The sequence below is a fragment of the Euleptes europaea genome, chromosome 9 (genome assembly GCF_029931775.1).
Source record: "Euleptes europaea isolate rEulEur1 chromosome 9, rEulEur1.hap1, whole genome shotgun sequence".
NCBI lineage: Eukaryota > Metazoa > Chordata > Lepidosauria > Squamata > Sphaerodactylidae > Euleptes > Euleptes europaea.
In genome coordinates, this window is record NC_079320.1 from 4,629,037 (window position 1) to 4,644,166 (window position 15,130).

Consider the following 15,130-nt stretch of genomic DNA (forward strand, 5'->3'; position numbering starts at 1 on the left):
TAAGGCAGCTTCATGTGTTCAGTGCTACCCCCATGTTTCCTGTGAAATGGGCTCTCTGCTCCTGTCTATTACAGCAGCCCTTTTAGCCACTAAAGTCCCCGGGTCTCCCCCCACTAGCACCTTTTATGTATGTGGAGAATCTAGTTAATTGAGAAATTCTCCAGCTTTCTGATAAGTGTAATTTTTAAAAAATCTTTACTTTCGCCACTATGAACTTGGCATGTGTTTCCCCACCAATGGGCCTTGTTTAAAAATGCTCATGGGGGAGAGATTGGGAGGGGCGGTTTCAAACAGCAGTGAAAGTCCTCTAAGCCCCCGCCCCCTTTCTCCCCTCTAGGATTATACCTCTGGATAACGAGGACAGCCCATCCTTAATGAAAACTGTGAGTAGAGCTTCAGGCTTTCCGCAGGGCTAGTCGAGTTTTCCACAGCCGACGCTAGCAAGCTCATTATGGCAAAAACCCCAAGTGGGCACTTGCTTGTTTATGCCACACTACATTTGTTAGCCTTCGCCGGGCCACGTGGCATGCTTATTCAGTTTGCTGTGTGGTGGGTGTGATATACTTAATAAAACACACGTCCATAGTCTTTCTCTAGAGCAGGGTGTCAAATTCACTTTTTATGAGGGCCATGCCTTGGTATAGTGGTTTAGGGCAGTGGTTTGGAGCTGTGGACTCTAATCTGGAGAACCGGGTTTGATTCCCCACTCCTCCATGTGAGTGGCGGATGCTAATCTGGTGAACCAGATTTGTTTCCCCACTCCTACACGTGAAGCCATATGGGTGACCTTGGGCTAGTCGCAGCTTTCTTAGAGCTCTCAGCCCCACCTACCTCACAGGGTGTCTGTTTCGGGGAGGGGGAGGGACAGTGATTGTAAGCCAGTTTGAGTCTCCCTTAAGTGGTAGAGAAAGTCGGCATATAACGGTGAGATAAAAAATTGCAGCCATGGTGTAGTTTATGACAGGCCCTTGGATAACTGGCAACCCCTTCCCACACAATCCTACCCCCAGCATTGTGAAAGACCTCGGCCTGAGACCCTGGAGAACTGCTGCCGGACTGAGTAGACAACACTGACCTTGATGGACCAAGGGTCTGATTCAGTATAAGGCAGCTTCTTGAGTGTTCACTTGGGACCAGTGTAGCATTATCCAAGGTCAAAGATATGTATGGCTGGTGGGCTGCAGGGGAGTTCGCATTCAAGAGGGCAAAGGACTATGGTTCAGTGGTAGAGCCTCTGCTTGGCACGCAGAAGGTCCCAGGTTCAATCCCGGGCATCTCCGGTTAAAAGGCTCAGCAGCAGGTGACGTGAAAGACTTCCACCTGAGACCCTGAAGAGCTACTGCCAATCAGAGTAGACAGTACTGACCTTGAGAGGCCAAAGGCCTGATACAGAACAAGGCAGCTCGTGTGTTCTGAAATAACCCCAGTAGAACACAGAATAGAAATGAACTTGCAGGCCAAGATGTCTGGGACCTATTTAAAGGATTCTCTCCCCACCATTTCCTTGACCCAAACACTTTTATGTTCTTTTTCACACCCTGCCTGATATTCCCAATGTCTGCTGAGGGTGTATGAAGAGTAACGTAGGAGTGGTGGAGACTTATGCTAAGCATTTCAAACTTTATGGGCTGGAGTAGGAATGATTTGTTGCAGATTGTTCATGCGGCACCTTTGTGGCGAGCATAACATGCCCACTGGTCCATAGCCCACTAGCACATGATGGCATCATTTGCAAATAGTCCGTTTTGGCTGGAAGCAGAATTCTTTCATGCTTCCTCCTGATGATAACATCAGAAGATCCCTGCTGGATCAGACCAGCGGTCCATCTAGCCCAGCATCCTGTCTCACACAGTGGCCAACCAGTTCCTCTGGAGGTCCAACCACAGGGCACAGAGGCCGAGGCCTTCCCCTGATGTGGCCTCCTGGCACTGGGATTCAGAGGCTGACTGCCTCTGGATGTGGAGGTTCCATTGAGTCACCATGACAAGTAGCTGCTGATAGACTTCTCCTCCATGAATCTGTCTAATCCCCCTTTAAAACTATCTATGCCGGTAGCCATCACTATGTCCTCTAGCAGCCAATTCCACATTTTAATCGCTTTGTAAAGAAGCCTTTCCTTTTGTCTGCCCTGAATCTCCTGCCCTGAATCTTCTGCCTTGCCCCAATCCTGTGTCCTCCTGAATTCAGAAACGTCAGGGATAAAAAATGGGAGGCTGAGCCAATCCCATTTTGTCTTTCTTTCTCTCTTTCTCTCTGTCTCCCCTCTAGGTGACCATGGTGGTCTACGACATTCCAGACTTGCTTGGTGGGAGGGGCTGCCTCGGCTCCGTCACCTTCTCAGAGTCTTTCCTGGCTTCGCAGATCCTCGTGAAAGAAAAAGGTAGTTGTCAGGCAGGGCAGCTTGGCAGGGATTATCATCGCATTTCAAACATGGCAAGGAGAACCAAATCATAGAATCATAGAGTTGGAAGGGACCACCAGGGTCATCTAGTCTAACCTCCTGCACAATGCAGGAAATTCACAACTGCCTCCCGCCCAAACCCCCATGCCCAGAAGATGGCCAAAACAAATTCACAGAAAATTGCTTCCTTACACCAAAGTGGCGATCGGCATTTCTCTAGACATGTTAAAGAGGGCCGCAAGAGCCAGACACTGACGCAGCCCTTCCTGCCCTCCCTCTCATGATATGCCTCAGTTCACAGAATCAGCATTGCTGACAGATGGCCATCTAGCCTCTGCTTCAAAACCTTCAAAGAAGGAGAGCCCACCACCTCCCGAGGAAGCCTGTTCCACGGAGGAACCACTCTTAACTGTTAGAATCATAGAGTTGGAAGGGACTACCAGGGTCATCTAGTTCATCCCCATGAACAATGCAGGAAATTCACAACTATCTCCCGCCCAAACCCCCAGTGACCCCTACTCCATGCCCAGAAGATGGCCAAGGTGCCCTCCCTTTCATCATCTGCTTAAGGTCACAGAATCAGCATTGCTGACAGATGGCCATCTAGCCTCTTCTTTAAAACCTCCAGGGAAGAAGAGCTCACCACCTCCCGAGGAAGCCTGTTCCACTGAGGAACCGCTCTAACGGTTAGAATCATAGAATCCTAGAGTTGGGAGGGACCACCAGGGTCATCTAGTCCACCCCTCTGCTCAATGCAGGAAATTCACAACTGCCTCCCCACCACATCCCCAGTGACCCCTACTCCATGCCCAGAAGATGCCCCCCCCCCAAAAAAAAATCCTTCTGGATCCTTGGCCAGTCTGGCCTGGAGGAAAATTGCTTCCTGACCCCAAAGTGGTGATCGGCACTACCCTGGGCATGCAAGAAAGGCCCACGAGAGCCAAACACTGACACAACCCTTCCTGCACTCCCTCTCATGATCTGCCCAAGTTCACAGAATCACCCTTGCTGACAAAGCTCCTCCTGAGAGCATACGAGGGTCTGTGGCTCAGTGGTAGGGCCTCTGCTTTGCACACAGAAGGTCCCAGGTTCAATCCCCAGCATCTCCAATTGAAGGGACTAGGCAAGCAGGTGATGTGAAAGACCCTTTTCTGCCTGAGACCCTGGAGAGCAGCTGCCAGTCTGAGTAGGCAGTACTGACCTTGATGGACTAAGGGTCTGATTCAGTAGAAGGCAGCTTAATGTGATGAAGTCCATGTCATGAAGTGCTGAATTCCTAGGATGCCTTCTCTGCCCCAAGCTTGAACTGGCCTGCAGAAGAAGGTGACTGAGGCTAGTTTAGGCTGCTGTGTGTGTTCCAAACACACGGGTTTGGATCTGAAGTTTGTTTTCCACTGACTGAAGACACTTGGGACCCTTGGGATGAGCACGAGGGGCAAACTGGAAGTCTGCAGCGGGGGCCAGGGAGCAGTCAAAAATGCTGTCTACATCTTTCTTAAATTGCGGTGCCCAAAACTGAACACAGTACTCTAGGTGAGGTCTAGGTGATGTTGGCTTTGTAATGTTACTGGGAGATGGGTTGCCTTGCCTGGGTTCTCTTCATGCAGACAAGCGAAGCAAAACAGCTTTGCACGGTTCGTTGTTCCAAGTGTTCCTTTGAGACAGAAATCCCGGATTCCAAAGTGCCGTCCTGTGTTTGACTTTGTTTTTACTGCAGATGGCAGCATCAGCACGGAATGCAGCTACATCGTTCCCACTGCGGCCATCCCCAGATCGGTTTCTTGGCTGGTAAGCGCAGCACCGTTCCCTGTGTGTGTGTGTGTGTAAAGTGCCTGCAAGTCGCAGCCGACTTATGGCGACCCCTTTTAAGGTTTTCATGGCAAGAGACTAACAGAGGTGGTTTGCCAGTGCCTTCCTCTGCACAGCAACCCTGGTATTCCTTGGTGGTCTCCCATCCAAATACTAACCAGGGCCGACCCTGCTTAGCTTCTAAGATCTGACGAGATCAGGCTAGCCTGGGCCATCCAGGTCAGGGCCCTTTCCCTATAGGCCTCTAAAAACCCCTTCTCCCTTTTTAAAACATCTTAAAAAAAATGCAGAAGGCCAATTGCTGAACCATTCTTGTGATCCTGCCAAAATCGGGGAGAGGGGAACTCTTGACGGACCACTGGTCTGACTCAGTATAAGGCTGACCATGGATGACCATGTTTGTGTGTGAATTTTGGCTGCAGGTGGAAGACAACGAAGTGAAGCTGTCAGAGAAGGCACAGCAAGTCGCAAAGGTATGCGGTAGCTCTCTGCCATTAATGAACCTTGACGTGGCTGTAGGTTTAGTAGGTTTAATACCGATCAAGACTAGGTGGCTGTTGCCGCAACTCCAAAGGGCGTGAAACAAGGCAGTAGCACCTGCTTCTATCTGAACATTCATTGCTAGCGGGGTGTAGTGGTTAAGAGGTTTGGAGCGGTGGACTCTGATCTGGAGGACGGTTTGATTCCCCACCCCTCCACATGAGTGGCGGAGGCTAATCTAGTGAACTGGATTTGTTTCCCCATTCCTCCACATGAAGCCAGCTGGTGACCTTGGGCTAGTCACACTCTCTCAGCCTCACCTACCTCATAGGGTGTCTGTTGTGGGGAGGGGAAGGGAAGGTGATTGTAAGCCGGTTTGATTCTTCCTAAAGTAGTGGAGAAAGTCGGCATATAAAAACCAACTCTCCTTCTTCTTCTATGGAATTTGGACGTCACTGGGTTTTTGAAAAATAGCTGCAGGGGTTAGAATCATAGTTGGAAGGGATCCCCAGGGTCATCTAGTCCAACCCCCTGCACAATGCAGGAAATTCACAACTACCACCCTTCACACCCCCAGTGACCCCTACTCCATGCCCAAAAGATGACCAAGGTGCCCTCCCTCTCATGATCTGCCTAAGGTCATAGAATCAGCATGGCTGACAGATGGCCATCTAGCCTCTGCTTAAAAACCTCCAGGGAAGGAGAGCTCACCCGAGGAAGCCTGTTGCACTGAGGAACCGCTCTGTTAGAAAATTGGTTCTTGTAGGTTATCCAGGCTGTGTGACCGTGGTCTTGGTATTTTCTTTCCTGACGTCTCACCAGCAGCTGTGGCAGGCATCTTCAGAGGAGTAACACTGAAGGACAGTGTCTCTCTGAAGATGCCTGCCACAGCTGCTGGCAAAACGTCAGGAAAGAAAATACCAAGACCACGGTTACACAGCCCGGATAACCTACAAGAACCAATGAACTCTGACCGTGAAAGCCTTCGACAATATTTTGTTAGAAAATTCTTCCCAATGTCTAGATGGAAACTCTTTTGATTTAATTTCAACCCTTTGGTTCTGGTCCGACCTTCTGGGGTTGTAAGCTTTCCCATACAAAGCCATTTGCGATGCAGTCAGAGGTTAAACTAACAAAGCCATTAATTTAAAAGCCTGAAGTCATCAATGCTGTAAGCTGCTGTGTCAGTTAAATCCCCTTTAAAAGTGCTACCAACTTCCACTTCGCCCAAATGTTCCTGCTTTCCCAGGGCCTGCCTGGATGAAAGATGGCTCGTGTTTTTCCTGCCACTTAAGAGGAAGCGCTGCTCGAGCAGTTCTCAAAATTGGTGTGGAATAATTTGCACGTGAATCATTTCTCCGGCGTTTTGAAACCTCACAGAACTTACTGTATGTTCCAGAGTCTGCATCCTAGCATCACTCATCTACCCCACAGTTGGGCAGGGATCTGGGCCTGCAGCCAAATGCACCCACCTTGCTGCTAAAGGTGATCTGTGGATTGGGGAGTTCTCTGAAGATGATCACTGGCAGGGAAAGAGATCCAGGGAGCTTCTAAAACCATGTTGAAGTAGCACCCAAACAAGGACTCTGCCTGAGACCCTGGAGAACCGCTGCCAGTCTGAGTAGACAGTACTGACTTTGATGGACCGAGGGTCTGGTTCAGTATAAGGCAGCATCATGTGTTCAAGGCCGAGATTTTATGAGCCCCTCCTTGTCAAAGCCACAGTGGGGTGATGGGGTAGTGAGGCTGTGGGTTATCCCCACATATTCAGCAGGGCTCAAGGGACATGCATTTCCCTTGAGTCCTGGCTGATGAGGGAGACGTTGCCACCTTCAAAATCTCATCCCCACAAAACAGATTGATCACACACAGTCAAGAAATGATACCTTTTCTTTCTTTCTTTCTTTCTTTCTTTCTTTCTTTCTTTCTTTCTTTCTTTCTTTCTTTCCTTCTTTCTTTCCTTCTTTCTTTCCTTCTTTCTTTCCTTCTTTCTTTCCTTCTTTCTTTCCTTCTTTCTTTCCTTCCTTTCCTTCTTTCCTTCCTTCCTTCCTTCCTTCCTTCCTTCCTTCCTTCCTTCCTTCCTTCCTTCCTTCCTTCCTTCCTTCCTTCCTTCTTTCCTTCTTTCCTTCTTTCCTTCTTTCCTTCTTTCCTTCTTTCCTTCTTTCCTTCTTTCCTTCTTTCCTTCCTTCCTTCCTTCCTTCCTTCCTTCCTTCCTTCCTCTCTCTCTTTCTCTCTCTCCCCCCCTCCTTTCTTTAATGCAAACATTCCGTAACATGTGCAGTTCAGGAACAGTGTTGTCGTCTTTCAGCCTTGTGAAATTCTGCCCCTCTCCAGGAAGAAGAGTCGTTCCTGGGTACTTTCCTGACGGGAGGTGACGGGGCTTACATTTCTTCCACCAACTTGCTGTGTAGACCGGAGGAAGGTGAGTCGCCTTAATACGCAGGGGCTGTGCAGTGTGCTTTCTTAAACCCTTATGTAAAATAGAGATTTTCTTCTGCTTTGGTTCTCTCTTCTTGTTCTTGTAACACAAAGAAGGCGTTCAGGAGTCTAAAATGCAGTTAATGTTGAGGAATTTGTTTTTGCTTTGAGAGTATGGCCATCATACTCTCCAGTCCCAGTAAAACCTCATACTAGTTAATGTGCATGGATGGCCCATGCTAGCTGGATCTCATCAGATCTCTGAAGTTAAGCAGAGTCCGCCTGGTTAGTACTTGGATGGGAGGCCGCTAAGGAAGTCCAGGGTTGCTACGCGGAGGCAGGCAAGAGCTGACCACCCCTGGATATCTCTTGCTGTGACCTGGATGGCCCAGGCTAGCCAGATCTCATCAGATCTCTGAAGTTAACCAGGGTCGCGACATGGAGGCAGGCAGTGGCAAACCACCTGTGAATGTCTCTTGCCTTGAAAACGCTATGGGGTCGCCATAAATCAGCTGTGACTTGACAGTACTTTACAATGCCACAGTCAATGTGCCCAAAGAATCCTTGGGCTTGTGCATGGTTAGTCTCTTCCAATTAGTACATATTCCAGCTACAAGAACAGAGAAGGTTTTTTTTTAAAAAAAAACATTTGAATTCTAATGCTGGTGTGTTAGTTCATGAAAACAGTCTATTCCAGAGTTGATCCAACTGAGATCACAGAATAATAGAGTTGGAAGGGGCCATGCAGGCCATCTAGTCCAACCCCCTGCTTAATGCAGGATCAGCCTAGAGCATCCCTGACAAGTGTTTGTCCAGCCTCTGCTTAAAGACTGCCAGAGAGGGGGAGCTCACCCCCTCCCTAGGTAGCTAATTCCACTGCTGAACTAGTCTTAGCATAAAAATATTGTTTCCTAATATCCAGCCGGTACCCTTCCGCCTGCAATTTAAACCCATTATTGCAAGATGCATCTTGAACTTGCTGTGTTGTAGTAAGTCTAATTAAAACCTATAAATCCATGTGTCTCTCCCCCCTTCCCCAACCGTTACCCTACCTGTGGGCATGTACTTTTCCCTCAGGGTCCAGCAAAGGCAACGCAAGCTACAGTTACTGTGTTCAGGCTAATAACCTGAAGCTTTTTTGGAAGTTCAGCAGCATAATGTAAAAAAAAAAAAAAAACAACGGAGACCATGGCCGTGCTATATTAAAACCATCTGATATTTTCTTAACCACTGTTCAGGAATTATTTCTGGGCCTTCAGGCATGTTCACCATAGGTAGCCCGCCAGGCCTAGGATTGAAGGCTGCAATAACTTTCCACCGTAGCTGGCCTCCCTTTCCCTATCTGTTTAATTTTTTGATCTGATGTGGGTGTTCCTGAGTACTTTTCCTCTAGTTTGGCTGTGGACCCTTGTGACCATGAAATGGGCATTGGATTTTAGAGCCACTTATTAGAACTATGGGTTTAAAGTGTTATAATATATTTATTATGTATTAGTAGAACGAGGAATTATATGTAACAGTGTTTTAATGATGTTAGCCGCTCTAAGGCCGACTTTGGCCAGGATAGAGCAGGATATATATCCCAAAATAACAAAAAAGCAAGCATTCCTTGGGGATACGGGAGGGGCTGTGGCTCAGTGGAAGAGCCTCTACTTGGCATGTAGAAGGTTCCCAGTTCAATCCCCGGCATCTCCACTTAAAAGGACCAGCCAATAGGTGATGTGAAAGACCTCCACCTGAGACCCTGGAGAGCCACTGCCAGCCTAACTAGACAGTACTGACCTTGATGGCCTAAATGTTTGATTCAGTATGGAGCAGCTTCGTGTGTTTGGGGAGGGGCTGCGGCTCGGTGGTAGTCTCTGCTTGGCATGCAGAAGTCCCAGGTTCAATCCCCGGCATCTCCAGTTAAAGGGACTAGGCAAGTAGGTGATGTGAAAGACCTCTGCCTGAGACCCTGGAGAGGGGCTGCCAGTCTGAGTAGACAATGCTGACCATGATATACCTTGTTGCTCCAATTCAGTATGAGTCAGCTCCATGTTGAGAGCCAGCATGGTGGTTAAGAGCAGCATGGTGAGAGCCAGCATGGTGTAGTGGTTAAGAGTGGTGGTTTGGAGCTGTGGACTCTGATCTGGAGAACTGGGTTTGATTCCCCACTCCTCCACATGAGCAGTGGATGCTAATCTGGTGAACTGGAACCAGGTTTGTTTCCCCACTCCTCCACATGAAGCCAGCTGGATGACCTTGGACTAGTCACAGTTCTCTCAAGAACTCTCTCAGCCCCACCTACCTCCCAGGGTGTCTGTTGTGGAGAAAGGAAGGGAAGGTGATTGTAAGCTGGTTTGATTCTGCCTTAAGTGGTAGAGAAAGTCAGCATATTAAAAACCAACTCTTCTTCTTCATGCGTGCTTGTGTATGTCCATTAGTAGCACTAACAGCACTGCCCCTCGGCGTCTCGTGGGTTGCCTCCGGGCCTAAAGTGTCTTGTGATAGGACCAGGGACCCATTCAACCATCTCCATTGCCACTCGTGATGACATTACCCAGGGTGGGCCAATCAGTCCCCAGTGCCTCTGGAGTCGCCATGTAGCCGAGCCGCTGTAACCAGAGTCCCCCTGTGCGTGTCTGTCTGCTGCACCATGTTGGCTCTGTGGGCTGAATATTGTCGCCTGACCTAATTCGACAAGGCTTCAGTCCTATATTCATTTCAAGCATTGCGTTTAAATCCCTTGAACGTTAGAGGAGGTTTCGGATAGCAAATGCCAAGTTACAAACCTTATCTTGGCGGATTGCGTTTTCATTCCAGCGGTCGTTCTCCCGTTCCCAACTAAACACGCAAGGATGCTTTTGCCTCAAAATTGTTTGTTCCGAAAGCCATCTTGAAGATGTTCAGTGATGATGCTCTGGACTTAGAGTAATTGTAGGAGTTTACAGGAGCTCAGTTTATCTGCTGAATCCTTCCTATAACTGTGTGTGTGAGAGAGATTTTATCTTAAAGTTAAAAGTGTTAATGCATAGATAAAAGTGTTAATGCATAATTGTGGAACTCCCTGCCCCAGGATGTGGTGATGGCTGCCAACTTGGAAGGCTTTAAGAGGGGAGTGGACATGTTCATGGAGGAGAGGGGTATCCATGGGTACTAGTCAAAAACTAGTTGGTTTCTAAGGTGCTGCTGGACTCGAATCGAGCTCTTCTACTGCAGACCGACATGGCTACCCTTCTGAAACAGATATTATGCACAATCCTTGCAGCATGGCATTGTTCAACCGAGGGTGTAGTGGTTTAGAATGGTGGACTCTGATCTGGAGAACCGGGTTTGATTCCCCACTCCTCCTCATGAGCAGTTGACTCCAATTTACTGAACTGGATTTGTTTCCCCACTCCTACACATGAAGCCAGCTGGGTGACCTTGGGCAAGTCACAGCTCTGTTAGAGCTCTCTCAGCCCCACCTACCTCACAGGGTGTCTGTCTGTTGTGGGGAGGAGATGGGAAGGTGATTGTAAGCCTCTTTGCGTCTCCTTTAAGTGGTAGAGAAAGTCAGCATATAAAAACCAGTTCTTCTTCTTCTTTGCTGTGTTGCTTCCAAGAACGTTCAGTCCATGCATGCTGTCGTATACATCATCCAACACCTAACGCCTTCTCTTCCTTTCCCTTTGTGTTCCAGGTAAACTCTACTTCTTCTCCGAGGGCCTTCTGTTCTGCCATCCTCACTACGGAAGCATAACCATTTCAAAGATGCACATGACATCCCTCAGGTTCTACGATGGCGTAAGTGCTCCGCCGGTCACCTTTGCGCTTGTCAGAATACCTCAGCTATAGCAGGGGCGATCGTCTCTTTTCTGCTCTATACACTTAACGTTCTGGGGGGATAACTGGATTTCCTCGGAGCTCTGCCTTGGCTGCCCCATGTCCCTCAAAAACCTTTGGTGAATAGGAAATGAAACACATTGTGATAAAATGCATTAAACATCGTTCTCTGGAGCAAAAGCCTTGTAGCTTATTCTCCCAAGGCCATCCCCAAGAGATTCCTTCCTGAATTTTAAATACAGAGGTGTGCTGATAGACCACCTTAGGCCATAACAAAAAAAGGCCGCATGACTCCCCACCTTGCTTGCCTTGGTTGCAGAAGACACTGCAAGCAAGTCCCTGGCCCACCTCTTGATTAACTGGAGTCTGGGATAGAAATCCTTCTTGGCTGGGAAGGATAGAATCATAGAGTTGGAAGGGGCCAGAGGCTGTCTGGTCCTGCCCCCTGCTCAATGCAGGATCAGCCTAGAGCATCCCTGACAAGTGTTTGTCCAGCCTTTGCTTGAAGACTGCCAGTGAGGAAGAGCTCACCACTTCCCTAGGTAGCTGATTCCTCTGTCGAACAACTCTTACTACAAAAAACCTTTTTCCTGATATCCAGCTGGTACTTTTCTGCTTGTAATATAAACTCATTTTTGTGAGTCCTGTCCTCTGCTTCCAACAGGAACACCTCCCTACCTTAGACTTAACCACTGTCAGCAAAACTGTGTTTAAGGAATTTACACTCCAGTTGTGGGAGGGCAGAAGCATATGTGATCCCCACACTGGTCTCATTGCTTAAGCAGTTGGATGTACTAATTTGTCCCACATGGGATGAAATCTCTTTCTTTCTTTCTTGCTTGCTTGCTTGCTTGCTTGCTTGCTTGCTTTCTTGCTTGCTCTCTCTCTCTCTCTCTCTCTCTCTCTCTCTCTCTCTCTCTCTCTCTCTCTTTTTTCCTTCTCTCTTCCTTTTTTCCTTTTTTCCTTTTTTCCTTTTTTCCTTCTTTCTTTCTTTCTTTCTTTCTTTCTTTCTTTCTTTCTTTCTTTCTTTCTTTCTTTCCTTCTTTCCTTCTTTCTTTCCTTCCTTCCTTCCTTCCTTCCTTCCTTCCTTCCTTCCTTCCTTCCTTCCTTCCTTCCTTCCTTCTTTCTTTCCTTCTTTCTTTCCTTCTTTCTTTCCTTCTTTCTTTCCTTCTTTCCTTCCTTCTTTCCTTCCTTCCTTCCTTCCTTCCTTCCTTCCTTCCTTCCTTCCTTCCTTCCTTCCTTCCTTCCTTTCTTTCTTTCTTTCTGTCGTCGTTGTTGTTGTTGTTGAATTATCCCTGCTTCACAATCTGCAAGCTCATTTGTCAGAGCTGTGACTTATTTTTATGCACGTGCACAGTGAAAAACAATGCAGAATGGAATTATTTATTTCAATTAAATTTGAGAAAGCTATAATTCAAAGAATTACCACATTCCTCCCCTTTGCTGCCCCGCCCGCCCGACAGCCCCACTCTGTAGCGTTTATTGCTCCGTGAGCCCGACCTTCCTCCTTTTGTTGGTTTGAAGACACCCAAGTTCCATAAACCTCTGGCTATTTATGGGGCCCAAGCTATGACCTCTGAACCGCTGCCACGTTTTCTGGCACAAAGCAAAAACCTTGAAAAGAGGGGTTTTATGTGTTTCGCTGCCTTGTCAAGATGCAAGGAGAGCTAAAAATAGCATGGGTATAGGAGAGGGTGGTAGAGATTGTTGTGGGGGGGGGGGACATCGCTAGCACAGCAATAATACAGGAAAAGATAAGAATTCATATCTCTTAGCGAATAAGCGTGCCAGACTGCGTACTCTGCAAACTGCTTATCTCCCCCCACCCCCCCGGAACTGTTTCCGTTGATAGCCATCCAAGAAAAATGGGGTATTGTAGTATTGGCAGGAGTCTGTGTTTGCCTTTCTTGTTATGAGCTGAGATTGGGTCTCTAGTGTCCATCCTCTGCCAAATGGTTGTCAGGTCTCCATTTGCTGCCAGAGGATGTAGTGATGGCCACAAGCACAGAGCCAGTGCTATAGTGGTTAAGAATGGTGGTCTGGAGTGGTGGACTCTGATCTGGAGAACCGGCTCTGTTTCTCCACTTCTCCACATGAAGCCAGCTGGGTGACCTTGGGCTAGTCACACTCTCTCAGCCTCACCTACCTCATAGAGTATCTGTTGTGGGGAGGGGAGGGGAAGGTGTTTGTAAGCCGGTTTGATTTTTCCTTAAGTGGTAGAGAAAGTCAGCATATAAAAACTGACTCTTCTTCCTCTTCCTCCTCCTCTTCCTCCTCCTCCTTCTCGGGATTAGACAGATTCATGGAGGAGAGGTCTGTCAGTGGCTACTCGCCGTGGTGACTGAAGGGAACCCCCATGTTCAGAGGCAGTCAACCTCTGAATCCCAGTGCCAGGAGGCAACATCAGGGGAAGGCCTCGGCCTCTTTGCCCTGTTGTTGGACCTCCAGAGGAACTGGTTGGCCGCTGTGAGAAGACAGGGTGCTCGACTGATCCAGCAACAGGATTCTTGGGCGGGAGCTCCCCGTTCCCCAGCGACCTGCTTCCCGTGGTTGCCTCGGTGGGAGTTAAAGGCTCTTTCCTTTCCTGCTCCCTAGGACTCCACCACCATCGCCGCGGCCCTGCTCATCGGCTACAAGGGCTCCCTCCTCCCTCACCTGCCGATCCAGCTCCACGCTCCGAGCAACACTCTGATGATCGCCCTTTTCCCCAAATCAAAACTTTACAAAGCTTTCTACTCGCAGGTAATGTAAACGAGCCATCTTTGTTGAAATGAAATGGGTTCATTTATAGCCGGCCATTCTCCCCAGTGGCGAGCCAACGTGGCTCTCCTCTCTTCCAAGGTAGCCTCACAACAACCCTGTGAGGTAGTTTAGGTCATGAGCGTGGGAATGGCTCAGGGTCATCTCGTGAGCTTCCGTGGCAGAGCGAGGATTTGAAACTGGGTCTCCTAGATCCTAGCCCAGGGACCCCCAACCCTTATGAGTCTGTGGGCTCCTTTGGAATTCTGACACAGGATGGTGGGCACAAGCACAAAATGGCTGCCACAGGAGGCGGAGCCAGCCACTAAATGTCAGGGAGTGAGGTCATGCTCAACTCCAGGAGTAACTCTTCAACATTTCAGGCAGAAAATCTGCTTAACAGGATGCCCTTTTAAATGAACATATTATTTTAAAAATATTTTATACAATCATAGAGTTGGAAGGGGCCATGGAGGCCATCTAGTCCAACCCCCTGCTCAATGCAGGATCAGCCTGGAGCATCCCTGACAAGTGTTTGTCTAGCCTCTGCTTAAAGACTGCCAGTGAGGGGGAGCTCACCACCTCCCTAGGGAGCTGATTCCACTTTCGAACAGCTCTTACTATAAAAAAACTTTTTCCTAATATCCAGCAGGTAGCTTTTCGCCCGCAATTTAAGCCCATTATTGCGAGTCCTACCCTCTGCTGCCAACAGGATCAGCTCCCTGCCCTCCTGTAAGCTACATCTTGATACTTCAAGAGAGCAATCCTGACCCCCTTCAACCTCCTCTTCTCCAGACTAAACATTCCCAGCTCCCTCAGCCTTTCCTTGTAGGGCTCGGTCTCCAGGCCCCAGATCATCCTCGTCGCTCTCCTCTGCACCCACTCGATTCTGTCCACATTCTTTTTGAAGTGAGGCCTCCAGAACTGCACACGGGACTCCAGGTGCGGCCTGACCAATGCAGCATACAGCGGGACTATGACATCTTGCATTTTCTTGGATTACATTCAGTCATGCAGTGAATATCTCTATGCTGTGGTGGCAGCTGCTGCTGAGAAAATATATATATATATATATACACACACACACACACACACACACACACACACATACACACACAGTCAATCAGATCTCCAGTGGCCAGTCAGAAGCCCTGCTGGGCAAAAGCCCTACCTTGCCTTGCAAGCTTTCTAAAAACACTTTAAGTTAGCAGAACATCAGCCTGAATAACGAAAGGATAGATTGTGTTTCTCCTGGGCTGTGACGAGGAAAGCTCTCGTCTTGGGCAAGGAGGGGTTGTTTTTACCTGAAGCCAGGCATTTTAAAAAGGGTTGATATTTCAGCCGCCAGAAATCTCAGAAAAGGGTAATTCTATTAATTCTCGGTAGAATCAGATGTAAAAGATTGAATGTCAGGGATGGTTGTGCTATATTGCTAAAATATCAGAAACAGTGGGCTCATATGTCTTCAGGAGTGGAAAA

General features: G+C 48.3%; 1 protein-coding gene across 1 annotated transcript in view; it reads left to right on the plus strand.

The window, feature by feature from the left end:
- Window positions 1–15,130, plus strand: part of DNAAF9 (dynein axonemal assembly factor 9) — an 87,204-nt gene that overhangs the window by 46,386 nt on the left and 25,688 nt on the right. Inside the window, exons 16-22 of the mRNA XM_056855770.1 lie at window positions 338–383; window positions 2,269–2,380; window positions 4,119–4,189; window positions 4,633–4,683; window positions 7,025–7,112; window positions 10,770–10,873; window positions 13,508–13,654. Coding sequence (XP_056711748.1) covers window positions 338–383; window positions 2,269–2,380; window positions 4,119–4,189; window positions 4,633–4,683; window positions 7,025–7,112; window positions 10,770–10,873; window positions 13,508–13,654 — 619 coding nt within the window. The remainder of the gene's footprint in view (window positions 1–337; window positions 384–2,268; window positions 2,381–4,118; window positions 4,190–4,632; window positions 4,684–7,024; window positions 7,113–10,769; window positions 10,874–13,507; window positions 13,655–15,130) is intronic.